This window comes from Arachis ipaensis, chromosome B09, assembly GCF_000816755.2.
Source record: "Arachis ipaensis cultivar K30076 chromosome B09, Araip1.1, whole genome shotgun sequence".
Classification (NCBI taxonomy): Eukaryota; Viridiplantae; Streptophyta; class Magnoliopsida; order Fabales; family Fabaceae; genus Arachis; species Arachis ipaensis.
The window spans coordinates 2,647,949-2,667,370 of record NC_029793.2 but is presented as its reverse complement, the minus strand read 5'-3'; the positions used below and the strand labels follow the sequence as shown (position 1 = coordinate 2,667,370).

Genomic DNA, 19,422 nt, shown 5'->3' with positions numbered 1-19,422 from the left:
GTCAAATTTAAAAATTATTTATTTATTTTAACTCTTGTTAGCAATTTGTTTTATTAAATATTGACGTCACATGTTAAATATTGACTAGACCAAAAATATTTATATGGACCATGCCAAAAAAACCCAAATAAATCGTTTTTTTTTAATTAAAAAAGGTTGAGACAAGTGTGTATTAAACCACTTTTTATTTTTAATATGGAGGAAGGTGTGGAGTGATATAGCATTATGGAGAATAGGGGTGCTTTCTCTGCATGTGATGTTAGAGGGCGGAAATCGGACCGAGCGATTTAGAACAAGAAAGTCGAACGGTCCGATTAAGGAAAATCTACAAAAAAATATTTTTTTAATGAAACTCGGAGGATCCGTTTTGATTTTTTTAAAAAAAAAACAAAGAAAAATCCAAAAACGGAGTGTCCGTTTTCTCTTAAGGAAACATTAAAAAAACAAAACTTGTAAAACGGAGGGTCCGTTTTCGGTTTAAAAAATAAAAAAAAAAATAAAAAGTGTAAACGAAGGGTCCGATTTTATTTAAAAAAAAAACAAAAACTAATCGAACGGTCCGATTTGTAGTTAACAAATTTTTTAACAAAAAATTCGGACGGTCCGATTTCTCGCTATCCCACACCTGTGTCTAACACCTGTATACATTACCCTTTATGTGAAGAGAGAATTTAATAGGATATGCAACGAAAGAAAAATAAGGACATAGTGAAGTGAAGTGGTAATTTCATGGTTCTGAAAAGTAGAATAGAAACCTCAAACCTCACTTGGGTCTATCTAATATCTAAATCTAACCCTTTGAAGATTCAACTAAGTAGCTCGCAGCACATAACAACATAACCCTCACTCACTCCCTCAACCATTTCATTTCAGCTCTTAGCTTCTTCTTCACAGTAGGGTTGCGTTTCGTTTTCTTATCGCACTTCACAACAAACAAAACGCGACCTCTCTCTTTCTCTCTCTCCTTCGACCCTATCTATCAGTATCACTCATTCTCCTCTCTCTGTTTCATAAACCCTAATTCTCTCTCTCTCTCTCTCTCACACACACACACACACACTTTCTCTCTCTGCAGCAGTAACAATGGGTGCTTCGCTGCCCCCGAAGGAGGCCAACCTCTTCAAGCTCATTGTTGTAAGCTTCGATTCTCTCTCTCTTTCTCTTTTCTACTTCTATTGATCCAACTTCAATCTCGTTCTCGAATCTCGATTTTTTGCATCCTTATCAATCTCTTGAAACCCTAGGTTATCGCCGCTTTATTGTTTCGCCTCTCGAGAATCTGATTCCTGTGTTTATTGTATCTGAAAACAGTGGATTGTTTGGGGGATCTTCGGCTTTGTTTTGTGGTGTTGTGATTTTGTGGTTTTCAGCGTGGATTTCATTCATGACTGGATAGTGAATAATTCTGTTGTGTACTTTGGAGCTTTTAACTTTATTGGTTCTATGTAGGAAGCTGGTTTTTCTTACTGCTTTGCTTGTCTGTTGATGATTCTTATAGTTTAGAGGGTTTTGAATTGTTTTCTTTGAAACAATTCTTCCGTTTCTCCTGCAAGCTGCAGACATTGGATGTTGAGGAAATGTGAACTGTTTTAGAGGGCTTTTTAGTGCTTAGTGGTTGATATGGAACTATGTGACGTATTTTTTACATAATTGGAAATGTAGAAGAAAATATTTAATATAAACTATTTTTTACTTAAAGGTCTCGGTACTTGCGAATATATGTTTTATTCCCAATTTTACTTGATTTTCTCATGTGCAACAATGTCAAGCTGTCAACCATTGGTAATGATTAAAAGTTGAAACATGATGACATAAAACATGATCAACAGAGAAATTATAAGATAACCTGATAACTGGGTGAGTGTGTTAATACCCTTGCAAAAATACGAGTTATGAAGGAATGCCCATTGATATAAGCGTGATTATTGTGCTCATTACTCTTTCAAGATATTATAACGGAAGAGTGAAAGTAGTTGAAGTGAATACCTTGCTTTGAGTATTTTCCACTTTAAATGACTTTTCTTTTGAGGACTTCGTTATTGCTTGCAAGCTTATGTAACTAATCTTTATTTATTTATTTATTTATTTTATATCTTGTTAGGATATTTATGTAAGTGAAGTACTTTTTGATTTTTGAGGTGACGGAAAAGTGTCATGAGGTTTATTTATCCTTGTTATTGGTGCTGCAGAAATCGTATGAAACCAAACAATACAAAAAGGGCCTCAAAGCAGCAGATGCCATCTTGAAAAAATTCCCAGATCATGGAGGTATACTTTGTTTTGAACATTCTTTGTTCATGCTTCTGCTTGATTGCGGGCATTTTATTTATTTCTTAGTTGTTTTATTCAGTGAAAAAATGAACATTAGTTCCAACCCTCAACCACCAAAATAAAAAGATTTCCAAAATTGCGACTTCTGCCTTCACTATCTCTTCATTTTCATTGCATCATGTTTATCTCCTTTGGCTATATTTTATTTCTATTTATATATCTGTTCCCTTTTCTGGATGCTAGAAACTTTATCGATGAAGGGTTTGACATTAAATTGCATGGATCGTAAGTCAGAAGCATATGAACTTGTCCGTCAAGGATTAAAGGTCTGTGTGTGTTTGTTCATGTTACATCATTTGTCAATCCTATGATCATTGGTTAGATGATCCATTCTTAATAATTTTTCTATGCAGAATGACCTTAAAAGTCATGTTTGCTGGCATGTCTTTGGTCTCCTTTATCGATCAGACAGAGAATACAGGGAGGCGATCAAGTGCTACCGAAATGCACTGAAAATTGATCCTGACAATATTGAAATCCTACGTGACCTGTCTCTCTTACAGGTAGTGTATTAATTATTAAATGTCTTTTGCTTCTAATTGTGTATTTAAAGCAAATGTATATTTATAAAACTGGAAAATGACTTTGATCTTCTGATTTTAAATTTGAGATATGTTTGATTGGAGAGTTAAATCATGTAGAGTTCACTAGCTGTGTGGATGTGCCTTGCATGATGAAATATTTGTGAAAAAGCTTGAGGATTTATGCGATAGTCTCTGTGATCAAATTATCTGTTACTCCGATCATAAATTTTTTATTAAGCTTACCGTTCACACACATATTTCATCGACACATTTATTACCATTTTTATAAGTAATAAAAAAAACAATTCTAAACAATTCTAACAATGAAAGCATTAATGCATAAATTAATTAGTATCTGTATAGTTTCTCCTTTATTTTGGTTTTTTTTTTTTTTTTAAATTTGTTTTATACAAATTAATATAGTGTTAGCTAATTTGAACAGGGCGGAGGAGTGTGCTATTTGATAATGTTTTGTGCCCATACATTTTGAAGTTACTTGTAGTAACAACTGACAAAGAATTTGTCCATGTGTAAAAAGCCAACTTGTAATGTTATTTACTAGTGTAATGTACTACGAATAACCTTCACAATTATAATTATTGTAGTTAATTTTCATAGAAAATGATCTTGCCCTCAGCTTGAAGACATGAACTGGAGCGCATAAAGTTCTGCTATGTTGTACTGTTGTATGCATATTTTTTCACGTAGTATGTATATAGGTGGAGAATTCTTTTATAATGTAATTTTTTTTCTCATGTTGCTTTTTGTATTCTCGCTCACAGGCTCAAATGCGGGATTTAAGTGGCTTTGTTGAGACAAGACAGCAACTTTTAACTCTGAAACCAAATCATCGCATGAACTGGATTGGTTTTTCTGTTGCCCATCATTTGAACTCTAAGTAAGATTTGGATTTATATTGAGTTAAATGCTTTTCCAATTGATGCTCTCTGAACTGCCTATGTAAAGTACTAGTAGCATGTTGATCTTAGAGCATATGCTTTAGTTCATAAATGTCTCGTCTTTATTACTGTTGGTTTTGACTTTATGTGTAACTGGCAGTTCACCCAATTATATTTTCTTCTATGCTTGTTGGGATACTTTGCTAGAGATTCCTTGTTTTATCTTATATAAAACTACAAGGACCTAAGCTTGATCTGATATGGCCTAGTGCATCTGTGCGTGTAGGAAGTGAGCTATTATCTTGTTGTCAGAGTTTCTCTTTTTCTTCTGTCCTAATTCTTGAGATAGATGATTTTGAACTTCAAATTTATTACTAAGTTACTGGATAAGTAATCAGTATATATTATATATTGTTATAATTGTGAGATGATCAATTTTGTTGTCATCACAAGTCAAATCTGTCTTATGAAACTTTATAGTATGATTATGTTTCTTTATGAAGTAAAAATATGAGAAGAATCAAATTCTGTGGTTCGTCTTATTCTTATTCCAATTCTCATTTATGTTTCTGTTAACCATCCCACCTTGGCTGCTTTGCACCAACTGATAAAGAGCTTTTGTTTGGTGTTTTGTCCTTTTTTTTGAGAGAGAGTTTTGAGATGATTTACATTATTTGTTTACCTGAAAGGACTTCGATATTGCAAACATGTTGACTTGTGTCTTTCGTAGCTTTCTTTTCCTTTATTAAGTGTGCACTATGAAGCTTTGCATCGTGTCCCTATATTATGCTGCTTTATGATAAATAATTGTTATTGAGAATAACATGTTATTTTTCTTCTGATACTTTGTAATATTATCTTTCACATGTGTAACAGTGCATCCAAGGCAGTTGAAATTTTGGAAGCATATGAAGGGACTTTAGAAGATGATTATCCTCCGGAAAATGAACGGTGTGAGCATGGGGAAATGCTTTTATATAAGGTTTTCATCTTGCAGTGTGTCTACTGCTGTTTCTTGTCGATGCATAATGTTTACCACATAGTTGTTGTTTGATATAACCTTAGCTATTAATATTTTCTCAACAAGTTCAATCCTACTCTCTTCCACTTGGGTTGATGTGAACTTTGATCCTGTTGCTTTAAAATAGTGCAAATAGTTCTGATACTTCTATATCAGTATAATTTGTTAACAGAAATGAGCTTTTTTTTAAAAAAATATTTATTTTTTTATTTTTTATGGGAAATATGCATGTAAAATACACATGTTGCCTAAAATGTGACTAAGTGATTAGAAGCATGTCAATGCAATTTAGGAAAATAATATGCACCTTAGATGCCCGATTTTGTCAAATAAGTAAGAGAGTATACCCGAGAGTATCAAGAGTAGTTTGCACGGTTTCAAAGTAACAGGATTAGATGCAGTGGCAGAAGTGCAAATCGACCTAATTGAAGGGAGTCTTCTGAGGTTTTCTTAGAATATTTCAGTTGCTTGATTCTAACATCAAAGATTCTGAAAATTTTCTGACTCTTCTTAGTTACATTTTGTTGAATGTGAATTACTTTGCTTGCATTTCTATTTATTGATGTACAAGAATAAAAAGTCCTGGCGATTTCCGAGCTGATTTTCCCTTTCATACTTTTACAGATCTCTTTATTAGAGGAATGCGGATTGCTTGAGAGCGCTTTGGAGGAGTTGCGCAAAAAGGAATCAAAAATTGTATGTATGTTATATGTACCTAGGTATTTTAATGATGCATCTTAGGATTCATGGTATAATGAGTTTTCTGATTGTCTTTATAGGTTGATAAGCTTGAATATAAAGAACAAGAGGTTTCACTTCTAGTGAAGCTTGGTCGTTTAGAAGAAGGCGAAGTCTTGTACCAGGCATTACTTTCCATGAATCCTGATAACTATAGGTGATTTTTGTGGTGCTTATGCTTTTGTTGGACTATCTCAATTGCAAAGTCTTTCAACATGTTCATAATTCTTTTAGCCTTGGTATCAATAAATTCTTGTAGCCTTAATTGCTCTCAATATCTCAGGCTGTTAGCTTTTTATGTCATTTTAATATTATATAGTGTATACTATTTGTATAGTAAATTATTAACTTTCTAAACCCTTTGGAAGCAGTTTCTTTTGGATTGTTTTTTGTCCACGATATTGTTGACTTGCAGAGTCTAACTAATAATTCGTCACATGCGTTAAAACTCAGGTACTATGAAGGTCTCCAAAAATGTGTTGGGTTGTATTCAGTGAATGGCCAGTACTCACCGGATGAAATAGATCGATTGGATTCCTTGTACAAATCACTTGGCCAGCAGTATAAATGGTCTTCTGCTGTTAAGGTATTGCATTATAGTATTTTGTTATGGATGCGTTCAATAAAATATCTCGCCTTAATGTATCCAACTCCAAGTTATCAGCTCGTTACTATTTTTAAATTATGTGCAAGGGAAGATGTCTGTTTCTTCTTATGTCATAACCCCTTTGAGATTTAGAGTATTTGCTTTCTCATAAAAGAACAATAATTGCTTCTTGGTATCTGTTCCCTAGGTGACAAGAATCTCATTGTTTCTTCCATAGTAGAAAATGTTGATGACTGGGATGGAATATCCATTAGCATAATGTTTATGGTGATATTTTTATTATGTATTAGTGATTTACCCGTCTAGAGCCATCTCTTAAAATGCATTCTAAAGTAGGGTAGTCCTGGTTTCGTGGTCTCTTCGTTGAACATTGTGTGTGCCTTCTAGAATATTAGCATAGATAAATGATTCCTGGTTCTTCTCCTTGTTTTATTTGGTTGTACCTCTATTTATGTACATCCAGTGATAGGTTTTCTGACAGTTAAGTTTTATAAGATAGGATTAGATGTTTGGCTTCCTTGGCATGTTGAGAGATTGGAGAACCTTTCTTTATAGATAGGTTTTCTTTTGGCTAGTTTTTGCTAATGTATAGAGGATCTCTTTTCCTCCTCCTCCTCGTATTATTCTGCTCTCTGTCTTTATGATATTCATTTATTTGAAGGAAAAAAAAATGATTCCTGGTCCAGTACCAGTAGTATATTTCATGATTTCTTGTAAAACCTAGAATTATTGTTGAAGTGCAAGTGCTTAAACCTTTTGATGAAGTTAATTCTTTGAGTTCATTCTTTGCTGAATCTCGTTTGGCAGAGAATACCCCTAGATTTTTTGCAAGGTGACAAATTTAGAGCAGCAGCAGATAATTATATTAGGCCTCTCCTTACTAAGGTATTCAAGTTTCTTTTCAGCTTCAAATTATGCCTCGTTCAGGTTTTTGGAAGTTGATTGTGATTTCTTTCTTTTGTATTCTCTCCAGGGAGTTCCATCTCTTTTCTCAGATCTTTCGTCTTTGTATAATCACCCTGGGAAGGTCAGCTTTATCCCTTACATTTCTATGACTGAAAAACTGAGATATTTGATTGTATTTTTTCTTCCATCATGTTATGTAGTGGAAGAAGATAAGTTTCCTATGGGTTCTGATTGTTCTTTTTATTCTTTTGAACTTTGTTCAGGCAGACATTTTGGAACAACTTATTCTCGAGTTAGAGCATTCAATTAGGACGTCCGGCCAATATCCCGGGAGGTAAGATATACTTGTTAACTTTTTTTGTGTTTTAGTTCATGACTTGGTAAAACTATTCTATGGGGTAAATCTCATGTTGTGATACTCTTGGTTACCTCTTGAACCGAGGAAGAGACTCAAATTGCAAGGCAAACAAAAGCTGTCCGTTGCCGTTGCATATCAGTGATTGAAATGACCTTTGGAACAACTATAAGCTAAGCACCAAAGAGAAACCATAAACTCAACCCCATTCCATTACAAATAAATCACAAAACCCCTCATAATACGTTAATAGTTCTTTTCTTCTTTTTGGTGACTTACTCATTTTTATAATTTATACAGGGTGGAAAAAGAACCCCCTTCAACTCTTATGTGGACTTTGTTTTTATTGGCTCAGGTCTGTAGCTAGTTTTCATATTGGTTTCTTGACTATCTTTTCTTCCCCTTCTATTTTGGCCTATTTATGAGGATTTTTTCTGGTGCAGCATTATGACAGACGAGGCCAATATGAAGTTGCTCTTTCCAAAATTGACGAGGCCATAGAACACACACCTACTGTTATTGATCTATATTCCGTCAAGGTTTGCTTATTAATAATTTTCTAAGATTATATTTTTTTTCAAGTCCTTTTATGTTTTAAAGCTTTGTATTTTAAGTTCACTTAACAGACTATAACTACAATGTAGTTGAAGCATAAGTTTCGGTTGGGTGGGTCAACTTTAAGCATTTGTATGTGGCACTAATTTACAACAAAGCTTAACTAAGTAAATTGAGACTGAATTTGGAACTAACCATGATTTCTTCAAATGCCAATTTTCCACAACATAATTGATATCTTTGTATAACAGAGTCGGATACTGAAGCATGCTGGTGATTTTGCTGCTGCTGCTGCATTTGCAGATGAAGCCAGGTGTATGGATCTTGCCGATCGTTATGTTAATAGTGAATGTGTTAAGCGCATGCTGCAGGCTGATCAGGTTTTGTAAACGTCAACCACATAACTGTTATATTTGTTGCTTCCTTGTTTGCCTTTTCTGACTCTGCTTTATTATCTATTCACTTGTTACCAAAAGGTGGCTTTGGCTGAAAAAACTGCTGTACTGTTTACAAAAGATGGTGATCAACACAACAACCTTCATGACATGCAATGCATGTGGTCAGTATAGAATGATGCTTTTGATATTTTGCATTATACAGTGTACATTTTGGTTTAACATCTGACCATATATTTTGACATTTATCTTATGAAGGTATGAGCTAGCCTCTGGTGAAAGCTATTTCCGTCAGGGTGATCTTGGACGGGCACTGAAGAAGTTTTTAGCAGTTGAAAAACATTATGCAGATATTACTGAAGATCAATTTGATTTTCACTCATACTGCTTGAGGAAAATGACTTTGCGTACTTATGTGGAAATGCTTAAATTTCAAGACCGGTTGCACTCACATGTTTATTTTGAGAAAGCAGCAGCTGGAGCTATCAGGTGAATGTCATGTTTTCTTTTGTTGGTTTATTAATGCTGTTAATGCTTTGGCTAACTGGGTTAGCACATGTGTGAAGCCCTACACTACATTTTAGTCACAATGCATTTTGTGAAACTATACTTGTGGCTGTTTTTTAAAAGCTATTGTCTTTGATTTTTTTCAGTCTCAGCTCATGCGAGGCGAATAGGGTTTCACATGTGCTTTAAGCTGTGTGGTTTTTTAGTTTTATGACCTGAACAGCACCCCTTAGTGGCTGCTCTTACTGTAAAGCTTATTTACTTCTTATTTTGTACCAATGGATCTCATGTCTGTAACTTTTTCAATTTGTAGATGCTATATTAAGTTGCATGATTCTCCCCCGAAGTCTACAACTGAGGAAGACGACGAAATGTCAAAATTGCTTCCTTCTCAAAAGAAGAAAATGAGACAAAAACAGAGAAAGGCAGAAGCAAGAGCTAAGAAAGTATGTTAGTCACTTGTATAGCTTCTTTGGAACTTATTGAAGGAATGGTACTAATCCTGGCATTATATTTTTTTAGGAGGCAGAAGAAAAGAATGAAGAGTTGAATGCCGGCGGGGCTTCAAAGTCTGGGAAACGACATGTAAAACCTGTTGATCCTGATCCACATGGGGAGAAGTTGTTGCAGGTTGAATTTGTTTCCTCTATGTCTATTGGGACTCTTATTTGGTTGTTTCAAATTTGATTCAGTATACAAAACACAGTTTTGCTCCCTGGGTTCCATGTAGAAAATGAGTCAAACATAGGTACCATTCTGACAGTTGCCACCATGTATTGTGGTATTTTGGATTTTTGCAGAAAATCCTAACTATAGGAAATCACGGTGAATGAGTGAATAGACCAGGAGTACAGATCTAATTCTTTTGTTCATTAGCCGTTTCCTTTTGAGTACAAACACGTTAAATTGATAAATTAAATCTCTCTAGAGCTGTTTAGCATCAACTCTATCTTTCTAATAATGTAAATGTTATATATTCATATTTGAGAAACTGGAAATCAAATATGATACTTAGTGTCAGGTCAATCAATGTTATGCAAAAGTCTCATTTTAAACATTCATCTGTCATTTATATACTGTGCTTGTTTTAATTGTGAAGGGGACAATGTCTTGCATGTCATGTATTTTCCTGACTTAGGTGGAAGATCCACTGTCAGAAGCCACGAAGTACTTGAAGTTGCTGCAGAAGAATTCACCTGATTCCTTGGAAACACACTTGCTTGCTTTTGAATGTTATACAAGACGAAATAAGATTTTGCTTGCACTACAGGTAATTCTGGATTTTAGGGGAGCCCAGTAACTTTATCTGGCTTGTTGAATTTTCGTGTTGTCAAGCTAGTAATTAACTTGGGCAAAACAGTTGTGGATGTTTTCCTTGCTATTGTATGCCTGTGACCATGATTCCCCAAAACAGGACACAGTTCATGTTTATGGGGGAGCTCTACTTTTAACAACAATTAACAGCCATTGTATAGCTTAGTTTACTTGAATACTTTTATTTGCATTCTTACGAGGTTATAGTGTACTACCTTTTTCTTTATCATTGTTAGATTACAATGCCTCTTAAATATTTCCCGTGTTTATTTGATTGTAGGCTGTGAAGCGATTGCTGAGGTTGGATGCCGAACATCCCGATTCTCATCGTTGCTTGGTATGGTCTCTCTCTTGAAAAAAAAATCGAATTAATTCCTTGCTGTTGGGTTTAGAAAGTTTGGTTTCTTAAATTTCTTTCTTAAAATATATTATTACAAATTGATCCCCCCCCACAAAAAAAAGCCATGCTTGTCAAAATTATAATTGTTATGAATTTTCTTTTAATTATGATTGTAGTGGAGATTATGAATTGCATGAAATTTTTATGGGGCATATTAAGTAATCAAAAGAAAATGATCATTTATATTGGCACCTGCTGCGTCCTGTTCATTATTAAATTTGTATATTCTCATGTTTTGGGATACTATGTCCTCTCTAATGTTGTGATTTCTTCTAGTCTACCAAGCACAGACGAAGTTATTCTGCTGTCATTAATTTCGGCCTATCTTTTGCAGATTAAATTATTCCATATAGTGGGGTCCATGAATGCACCTGTGACTGATGGCGAGAAACTGATTTGGAGTGTCTTAGAAGCTGAGCGCTCAACCATCAGGTTCTTGATGTGATTGATTTTACTATAGTAATTCTTGAAGCTGGTGTATTCATTTCTGTATTCATTTCATGATGACAATTCAATTCTTCATTTATTCCCTTTCTGCAGCCAGCTGCATGAGAAATCTCTGGTTGAGGCTAACAACGCTTTCCTTGAAAATCATAAAGGTTGTTGTGGTGAACATTGTTATCAACATGGCATTGGAAATTCCTTTGTGTTTCTTTTTGAAGATTGCTGACGCTTTTTTTTCCCTTCCAGATTCTCTCATGCACAGAGCGGCTTTTGCAGAAATCTTGAGCATTTTGGATTTGAACAGAAAGTCTGAGGCTGTCAAGTTGGTTGAAGAGTCAACAAACAATTTTGTGCCAAGGTAATGAGTTACAACATCTGAAGCCATGTATTATGCCCACAAACACATTTCTTGTGTATCAGTCTGTTAAGTATTAGAGTAAGAGAACATTTTCATACAGATTGTGACTGCAAGTCATCATCTCACTCCACGGCGGGAGAAAGAAAAAGGGCGCGGGTTCTCATTAGTAATATAGACAGGACTTCAGTTGAACGTTGCGAAAATAGAAATTAATTGAAATGAGATAGAATCATGAACTATCTTTCCTTTGATGGGGATGAGGATGAGTTGGAGGGAAGTTCCCCCCATTGTGCCCCCACAAAGGAACGATCAACCAATAGTAGTGGGTACAACCCAAAAAATAGCAGCCAATGCAATGAGCTATAGCTCAAGTGGTGCTTCCCTTGGATCATATCATGAATGTTTGCATTTATATAGGGATTTGATCTGTTTACCCGACCCGTTACACATTTCCCACAGCTTTATTAAGAGGAAGAAAAGGGAAATAAAAAATGAAATGAGGAAATGAAATTGAGGTGGAAAAAAATTTTGGGAACTTGTATCGTATCATGTTTGTCAGTTAATGTTTCTTGTTTCTATCTATATCAATTTCGTTTTGATGTTTCACTCGGCAATAATAAATCATTCTGTTGCTGTTCACAAATGTCTTGATAGTAATGGAGCACTTGGACCAATCAGGGAATGGACACTTAAAGACTGTATTGCTGTTCACAAACTTCTTGGGACAATACTACATGATCAGGATGCTGCATTGAGTAAGTAAAACTGGACAGCTGTGTTGTGTGTTGTTTTTCTGTTGGTTAGATGTGAGGACCACTGCTAATGAAAATTTTAGTACCTGATATTTGCCATAAATGTGCCAAGAATAATGTGATTTTGAGTTCATTTTCCTGTGTAAAAGTATTGGAGATCAACCAATTCTCTGAAGCAAGCTAGATCCTGTTATAATTAAGGGATAGAGGGTAAAGGAAATGGAAATTGTTTCCTTGAAACAGTGTTTTAATTTTTCACTTCTGGGATGGGGTCTGGTACTCGCTTTTAACCCTGTTTCAAGATTTTAGTTGATATGGCATTTAATTTGATATTCTTATATTTCAATTAAGGAAAATTCCGATGCATAATCCTTAACTTGTTGCCTAAATTTTATACCATTGTCTATTTTTCATTCCCCTTCTTTTCTATTTCACGTTCTGTTTGGTGCATTGCAAGGTTAATTATATGTTCTTGCAGGATGGAAATCACGATGTGCTGAGTACTTCCCTTATTCTACATACTTCGAAGGCAGCTGCAGTTCAGTCTCTCCAAACTCGATCTACAGTCAGTTAAGCAAAAACTCTGAGCATGAAAGTTCGAACCATTCGACGGGTAGTCAGAATGCGGGCCCTATCAAATCAAATGGGAAACTGGATGCATTCAAAGATCTCACTATCTGACAAAGTAGAGGACACCCATGAGGCTAAGTTTATTGAAGGTACCTAGTTTGGATGCTTGATTAACCAAACTGCATTTGACATTCCAAAAACGGCCCTCCTTTTGCTGTTTGCTGGGGACAAGGGCCACAGTTTTGGTGCGGGTTTATTGCAAATCTTCACACACGTCACTCCCATGTATTTTTCTTTGCAAGTTCTCCCTCTCCCAACTGTGAAAATGTATTCAGATTGCAAATGTGTATAATCTTACCAAAAGAAGTGTTTTAGAATTGAATATTTTTTTTGTTCACCCCTTATTTCCGGAGAGGTGGTAAGCGGAGCCGCCGGATTTCCACCGTCGTCCTGGTTGTCATTTTGGTCATTGGGAGAGCGCTACAGAGTTTTAGGTTCTGGTCCTGCATCCAGTCAACATAAAAAAAAGTATACGGTCGGAGAGCATGTTGTACCTTTCCTATTTTATTTGCTTATATTTTCATGTATAAGCAGTGAATTATGTTATAATTTTTGCCACTGCAAGCTGAAACGGCAGCTTTGATTTTGGATGAATTTAGCCAAAATGAATTGGGGTTTAGTACCGATCTTGTTTTGAAGCATCTGTTTGTTTTTCATTCGAGAAAGAAATGTTTGGTTTCCTCACGAAGGTGTACTTATGATGGAAGATTATTTAGGAATTCTAGTGCGCATCTTCCGTTGTATTAACAAGAACTAGAAAGAATTGCGTACATTAGATGTGTGCAATGCATTCTAGGTTGAGTACAAATTTGGGATTATGATATCCGAAAATCGTGACACAATGGTGGATTAGGAACTTGGTACTGTTGTGCGGTTTTAGGTTAGTTCAAAGGATGTTATTGACGAAAAAAAAGGATGTCTTATGATTATACCAAGCCAAATCTATATTAGGGGAGATATATGAGGTGTTTTAAAACTTGGCATATTGGGATTGATTCTAGTAATTGGAAAGGATTATTGGTTGAAGGCATGGGTGTAATATTATATTAAGAGAAATGCTGCGTACTAATTTTTGTTGTACATTTGGTATTGGGATATGTATTCTTCACCATCATGTGGGATATGGGGTTCATTCTTTATAGCCAATCCAATGGAAGAGAAGTATCTATAACTAACTCGGCCATGTATATATATCGAAAGGGGAAAGTATGAGGAGCCAATGGAATATTTGTACAATACGTACAATGGAGGTTTAGAGAGTATTAGAAATATAATCATTAGTGTTACTTTTTTTCATCAGCTGAAGCTTTTGGAATGAGTGGTATCATGACATGATATTAGAACTATAGATCCGAAAGGTCAAGAGTTCGATCCTTGATGAACCTGAAAATCAGTTTAAGCTTTTGGGAAGATGTTTATTATCCCTAATACTCGGATGGTTATTCTAGATAGTATGAGAATGTTCATTTTGTAACTCATATAGTCCATTGTAGACATTGTATAAATAAGTCATTGTCTCTCTAGCGGAACTCGAAAGGGGAAAGTCTGTCTTGAGTTTGGTGACATTTCGGTGTGTGTGACGTAGCGATAATTAGTGTATTTTACACTCGGTTACCTGATTGTGCAATAATAAGTAATAACATGGTCCTTCACGCTTTTCGAAGACATGATTTCAAATCTTAAAATACTTGGTACTCTAGTAGTGGACCACTAAACAAAGAACGAGTATAACTACCAGTTGCAATTATTCCCACACTCTTGAATCTTGATATTGGTAGGAAAATGATGGGAAAATGACACGTGTCTTTTTTCACCTGGGGCAACAGAATAAAATATATTTCAGCTTGTAAGCGCTTACACAGATATGTTATAAATTGTATAGGAGCCCTCACAACCGAAGAAAGGATCTAACCTGCATGATTGCATAATATGATTTAGAGTATCTACTACCTGTGTCAACTCTTTTTTGGCTTAGTTAGCGAAAGATCATCTAAGACAACTTCCACCATGTTTAACATTGTGTAATAGATAATAATAGATTATCTACAATTTGATACAATGTCCATGTTTTCGTGATGATCATATACTGTTAAATCTGAAAGGAGTGTATAATAGTTATGTTTAGATTTCAGTGAATATTGACTCCCTGTGTAACTGAATCCGCCGGGTTTGTATAATTATTTCTGAATAACTTTAAACTCAAGGTAAATCAAAATCAACATTTTGATTATATTTGGTTACAATGTACATACATACAATACAAGATTAGTGTAGCCTATATTCTAGAACAACACTTGATATGGAAAATTGGGGAAAGGTGCTAATGTTGCATCTATCTTCATCTCTCTAGCAACAAAAAACAGAAACACTTCAAGGCAAGAACCCAAATATGACCAATATCAGGGAAAATGCAACTTCTTTGGTAACGTGACTTCATGTAAGCAATTACTAGCACATTGAATACCACCGAACAACAGAATCGTCTCCCTTTTTGTTTTCTCATCTAATGCTGATTGGAACCCATGGCCGAATGTGCCCCTTCATTGTTTGTACCAACTTCATATTTACAAAGAGGACAGGATGCATTTATCTTTAACCATTTATCAATACATCCTACATGAAAGATATGAAAGCATGGTAGCTCCCGAAGTTCGTCGTTGTCTACATATTTTGCCAAGCAAATGCAGCAAGCCTGCAATTAAGTCATGAAAGATAAAAGATATTAATTTACAACCAACCAAGTCAAACCTGTATATACTTAATTTTGATTTTCCTTCTTTTTCCCCCTCAGAAGGTGCGCGAGGGTAACGAGAATCATTGACACGATAATTATCGAATATAGGCACACGCAAAGTTAAACCTAAACAACATTGCCTGAAGTATGAATACTACCAAACATATCCAACAAAAACTTACAGAATCTTCTCCTGATATAGGCCGTTCCTTTTCAGTCCCAGCAGCTAAAATTCCACCGTCATCTTCAGCAGTGGTATTGACATCCTCAACACCACTATTTTCATTTTTTTTCAATTTGAACTTGTAGATTGGCAGAGCGTTAATGGATTCTATTGAGGCTCCTCTGTTTGGTGAAAAATCCTCAGGAATACCTGAGAAAGTGAAAAATAAAGTGAAAATAAACTGTTTGGGTTATGACATTACCTATACAATTTTGGAGCATCGGAAGGAGAAGTGTGACCTCCAAAGATCCACACATTGCCTACGACAAACCAAACTGCAAAGAAGCAATCCAAGGCCATCTTGAAATGGTCTACTAATCCATTAAACCTGGAATTTTCCAATGAACTTATCAGATGAAAATGAGTATTTCAATAAATTTGTTTTGTACTTTGGGATTCAATAACTCAGGAAATAAGCTGCATAAATTTGGTATATATGATAACGGAAACTTCCCTTTCCCAACTCACTGATATTAAAGGAAGCAAGAACAAGAAAGTTCTCCTATGCAATACATTGATTAAATCCAGATGCAGAACAATATAGAACGATGTTGTTCGGGTTCTGTATTAACTTGAATTTAACACAGAATAACTAAGCGGAAACAAGGTGTCACAATTTTTAAAAGGCTCAAAAGGTTTATAGGACTTAGTAGTCGGCTTCACGTTAATATGATTTTAGTTTTAAATTTAAAATCAACTCATCAAGCTATAGCTTGCCAGTTATATTCTAGAAAAAAAAATTCTGTAAAAACGAAAGACAAAGGGGAAACCAACAAATTTCATGGCTAACAATATTTTTAAAGAATTCACACCTAAATTTTACAACTATTTTCTCCCAAATGATACCAACAATGGATGAGAACAAAAGACAGCTTCACCCATTACCTACTCCATCTGGACTAGGGTCCATGAATCTGATCATGTTCACTGCAAGTACCCTATTTGGGGTCTGTTTGGCTCTAGTTCAGAACAAACTACACAAAATCTTGTTCTAAAATTGTTATATCCCCAACTTCTTCTAAGCCCTGAATATCATCCAAATGATTAAGAAATCTATATTTCAATAAAGCCTGACAAAGGCTCAGAATGGTTTCACCAAATGAGCATAATATCCAAATCAATTCTAAGATATGGTTATGTTGTATACTCAAATTGACTTATAATTTATACCAACAAACTTAAGCGGAAAATGTGGATTATGGAACACCAGTATCTACTCATTCTATTGTTTTTCGATATGAAGAACTTTGTGCCAAAAAAGGACAAATAAATAATTAAACAAATCTCATAACCATGAAAACAAAAGTATCAGAGCTTGCAAAAAATGAAATGCGTACCTAGAACTAAACACTCCAGGAATTCTAGCACTTCCTGCAGACAATTCTGTAGTGTGACTATTGTCGCTGTTCGAATTATGGGTAACAGATATGGCAGTATAAGTAGTTTCTGAAGGGTTACTTAAAGAAGATCCTTGAGATGATTGAGATATATCTGGTTCCGCAATTTGATTATAGTTTTGATATCGCCAGTAAAGAATAGGAAGAGTAGCAACACAACCAGCTGCATAACCCACAATCCATGCGAACAATGGGGCTTGGGGATGTTCATCACTTGACATTGACAAGACAACAACAGATGCTATGATCTGACCCACAGTGACAAAAAGCTCAACAGAGACCCATAGACCAGAATTTAGTGGGCTCCTTCTGCGATGATTGTACCCCTCTCCTCTTGTCAATGTGGAACTTCTAGGACTAAATCTAGGTGAAGCAAATGAAGCTGTTTCACGGGTATGGACATCCGTGCTGACACTAGGTTGATTTTCATGCACTGCAGGGCGTTGATTATTAGATGAGTTGGATAACCCATCATTGTTCCTTGCAATATCAATTATGTGCTGATGATCATTGCGGGATACCAGCTGCTCCATCAGCAATGGACATAGATCACTTTCAGTGTTACTATTCCGTTGCGTGTCGGTGATATCCATCTAAATTACCATACCAGAAGACAATAATACAAAGATCTTCCCAAACATTAATCTGCTTTAATATACTGTGGCAAGTGCCACAAAATCTTGCAGCACTTTGCACTATGCGTCGTAAAATATCAAGTTCTTGTCCTGTTGAAGTATCATAGATTGTTAGCAAGTCTAATTACCAAAGTACATAGTCTGTTTCCAACATTTGCTATATCTTAAAAGTGGAAAAATAAATGAATAAATGACAACTTCAACTTCAATTCATATAAGATCAGAGTCCTTCATACAATCAACCAGGATTAGCAAAACATTATGTTGAGCTGTAACCATAAAATTTTATTATAAATGGCACTACTACATGAAGAATATCTTGATCTGACAAAACATTATATTGAGCTTATATTAGCAAGAACACATTAATAATCTTGAGGGAACTGAAACAACCTAGCATCATCACCTATGAACACGGAATTAGAGGAACCAGGGTTTATGCCTTCAGGTGACTAAATAGTGACCAAAATCGAAACGCTCTCGATAAAACAGAACCCTACTTCATTCCAAATTCTAAGTTGAAAGCCCTACAAAAATCTAACATACTCAAAATTAAATTACCCCCACCCCCAAAATATAAATATATTAACTCACCCAGCCAACCCAGCAATTCAAAGGGAGAAATAAAAAACCTATTCCAAACCTGTTGAATTGTAGTAATTAACAAAATCTAACCGAAAAATAAATATAAAAATAAAAGACGCAGCATTTGCAGAGAGCATAAAACCCTATTTTGAAAATGCGAAGACTAAAGTTGAAAATTTTAGACTTGACGAGAAGGAAGAAGAAAAAAACTGCACCTGATTGAGCTGAATTTCGTTGATGCAAGAGAAGGGGTTTTCGATGCTCAACACCGTTTCTTCCCCTTCCAATTTTTCCCCCCTTTTTTTTTATTTTTTCTAACAACAAATTTACCAACCAAAGAAAGCGTTTCAGAGAGAGAAACAAAGAAGAGAAGGTGTAACGCTGAAAATAATAGCTTGTTTGAGTTGTATGCAGTGTTTTTGTTTTGGACGCTTCTGAACCGTTGGATGGGAACTTGTTTTCAATCGTACGGTTTATAATTTCAGGTTTTAAGTAGGTGATGGAACTTCAGTGTCCATGTTATTATTATTTCTGGGATATAAAGTGGGGCCACTTTTCAACCTTATCCTTATCTAATTTAAAATTATTTTTTAAAGTTAAATATAATATTTATAATTATATATTTTTAATAAGATCATTTTTTATTTTTTATTATTTTCAAATATTTTTTATTTTTCTAGTTAATTTTTTAATCATTCACTAATAAAATATCATTCACTAACAAAACCACTAACAAAACCACTAATAAAACCACTAACATCATTCACTAACAAAACTACTAACACCATTCGCTCACATTATTCATTAACAAAACCACTAACAAAATCACTAACATCATTCACTAACAAAACCACTAGCAAAGCCACTAACAAAACCACTAACATCATTCCCTATCAAAACCACTAACAAAACCACTAACATCATTCACTTTCAAAACTACTAACAAAACCACTAACATCATTCGCTAACATCATTCACTAACAAAATCACTAACAAAACCACTAATATCATTCACTTTTAAAACCACCAACAAAATCCCTAACAAAACCACTTGTATTGCACTCTTATCTAACTTAGCAACGGTACATAATGACTACCATTCTAACACACCA

At 35.0% G+C, this 19,422-nt stretch overlaps 2 protein-coding genes across 2 annotated transcripts; one reads left to right on the top strand and one right to left on the bottom strand.

Annotated features, from left to right (window-relative positions):
- Positions 946-13,360, top strand: LOC107617620 (N-terminal acetyltransferase A complex auxiliary subunit NAA15). The gene is made up of 26 exons (XM_016319427.2): positions 946-1,134; positions 2,190-2,268; positions 2,515-2,597; positions 2,685-2,834; positions 3,638-3,753; positions 4,631-4,736; positions 5,400-5,471; positions 5,555-5,670; positions 5,967-6,099; positions 6,928-7,005; positions 7,094-7,147; positions 7,290-7,360; positions 7,682-7,736; positions 7,825-7,920; positions 8,188-8,316; positions 8,413-8,495; positions 8,590-8,820; positions 9,152-9,284; positions 9,361-9,468; positions 9,977-10,108; positions 10,433-10,489; positions 10,887-10,984; positions 11,093-11,151; positions 11,243-11,354; positions 12,009-12,109; positions 12,585-13,360. The coding sequence occupies exons 1-26, from the start codon at positions 1,084-1,086 to the stop codon at positions 12,785-12,787; spliced, it is 2,706 nt and encodes a 901-aa protein (XP_016174913.1). The 5' UTR covers positions 946-1,083; the 3' UTR covers positions 12,788-13,360.
- LOC107614650 (E3 ubiquitin-protein ligase At1g63170) lies at positions 14,942-18,688 on the bottom strand. The gene is given in 5 exon segments (XM_021110326.1): positions 14,942-15,428; positions 15,653-15,886; positions 15,889-16,021; positions 17,031-17,815; positions 18,526-18,688. Coding segments are annotated over 4 exon segments (1,209 nt in total). The 5' UTR covers positions 17,684-17,815; positions 18,526-18,688; the 3' UTR covers positions 14,942-15,239.

Excerpts from the sequence above, each read along its gene's own strand:
- LOC107617620 (XM_016319427.2), top strand. The coding sequence starts at position 1,084 with ATGGGTGCTTCGCTGCCCCCGAAGGAGGCCAACCTCTTCAAGCTCATT. Across the intron at positions 7,361-7,681 it reads TCCGGCCAATATCCCGGGAG|GGTGGAAAAAGAACCCCCTT; the intron begins GTAAGATATACT and ends TAATTTATACAG. Across the intron at positions 9,469-9,976 it reads ATGGGGAGAAGTTGTTGCAG|GTGGAAGATCCACTGTCAGA; the intron begins GTTGAATTTGTT and ends TTCCTGACTTAG.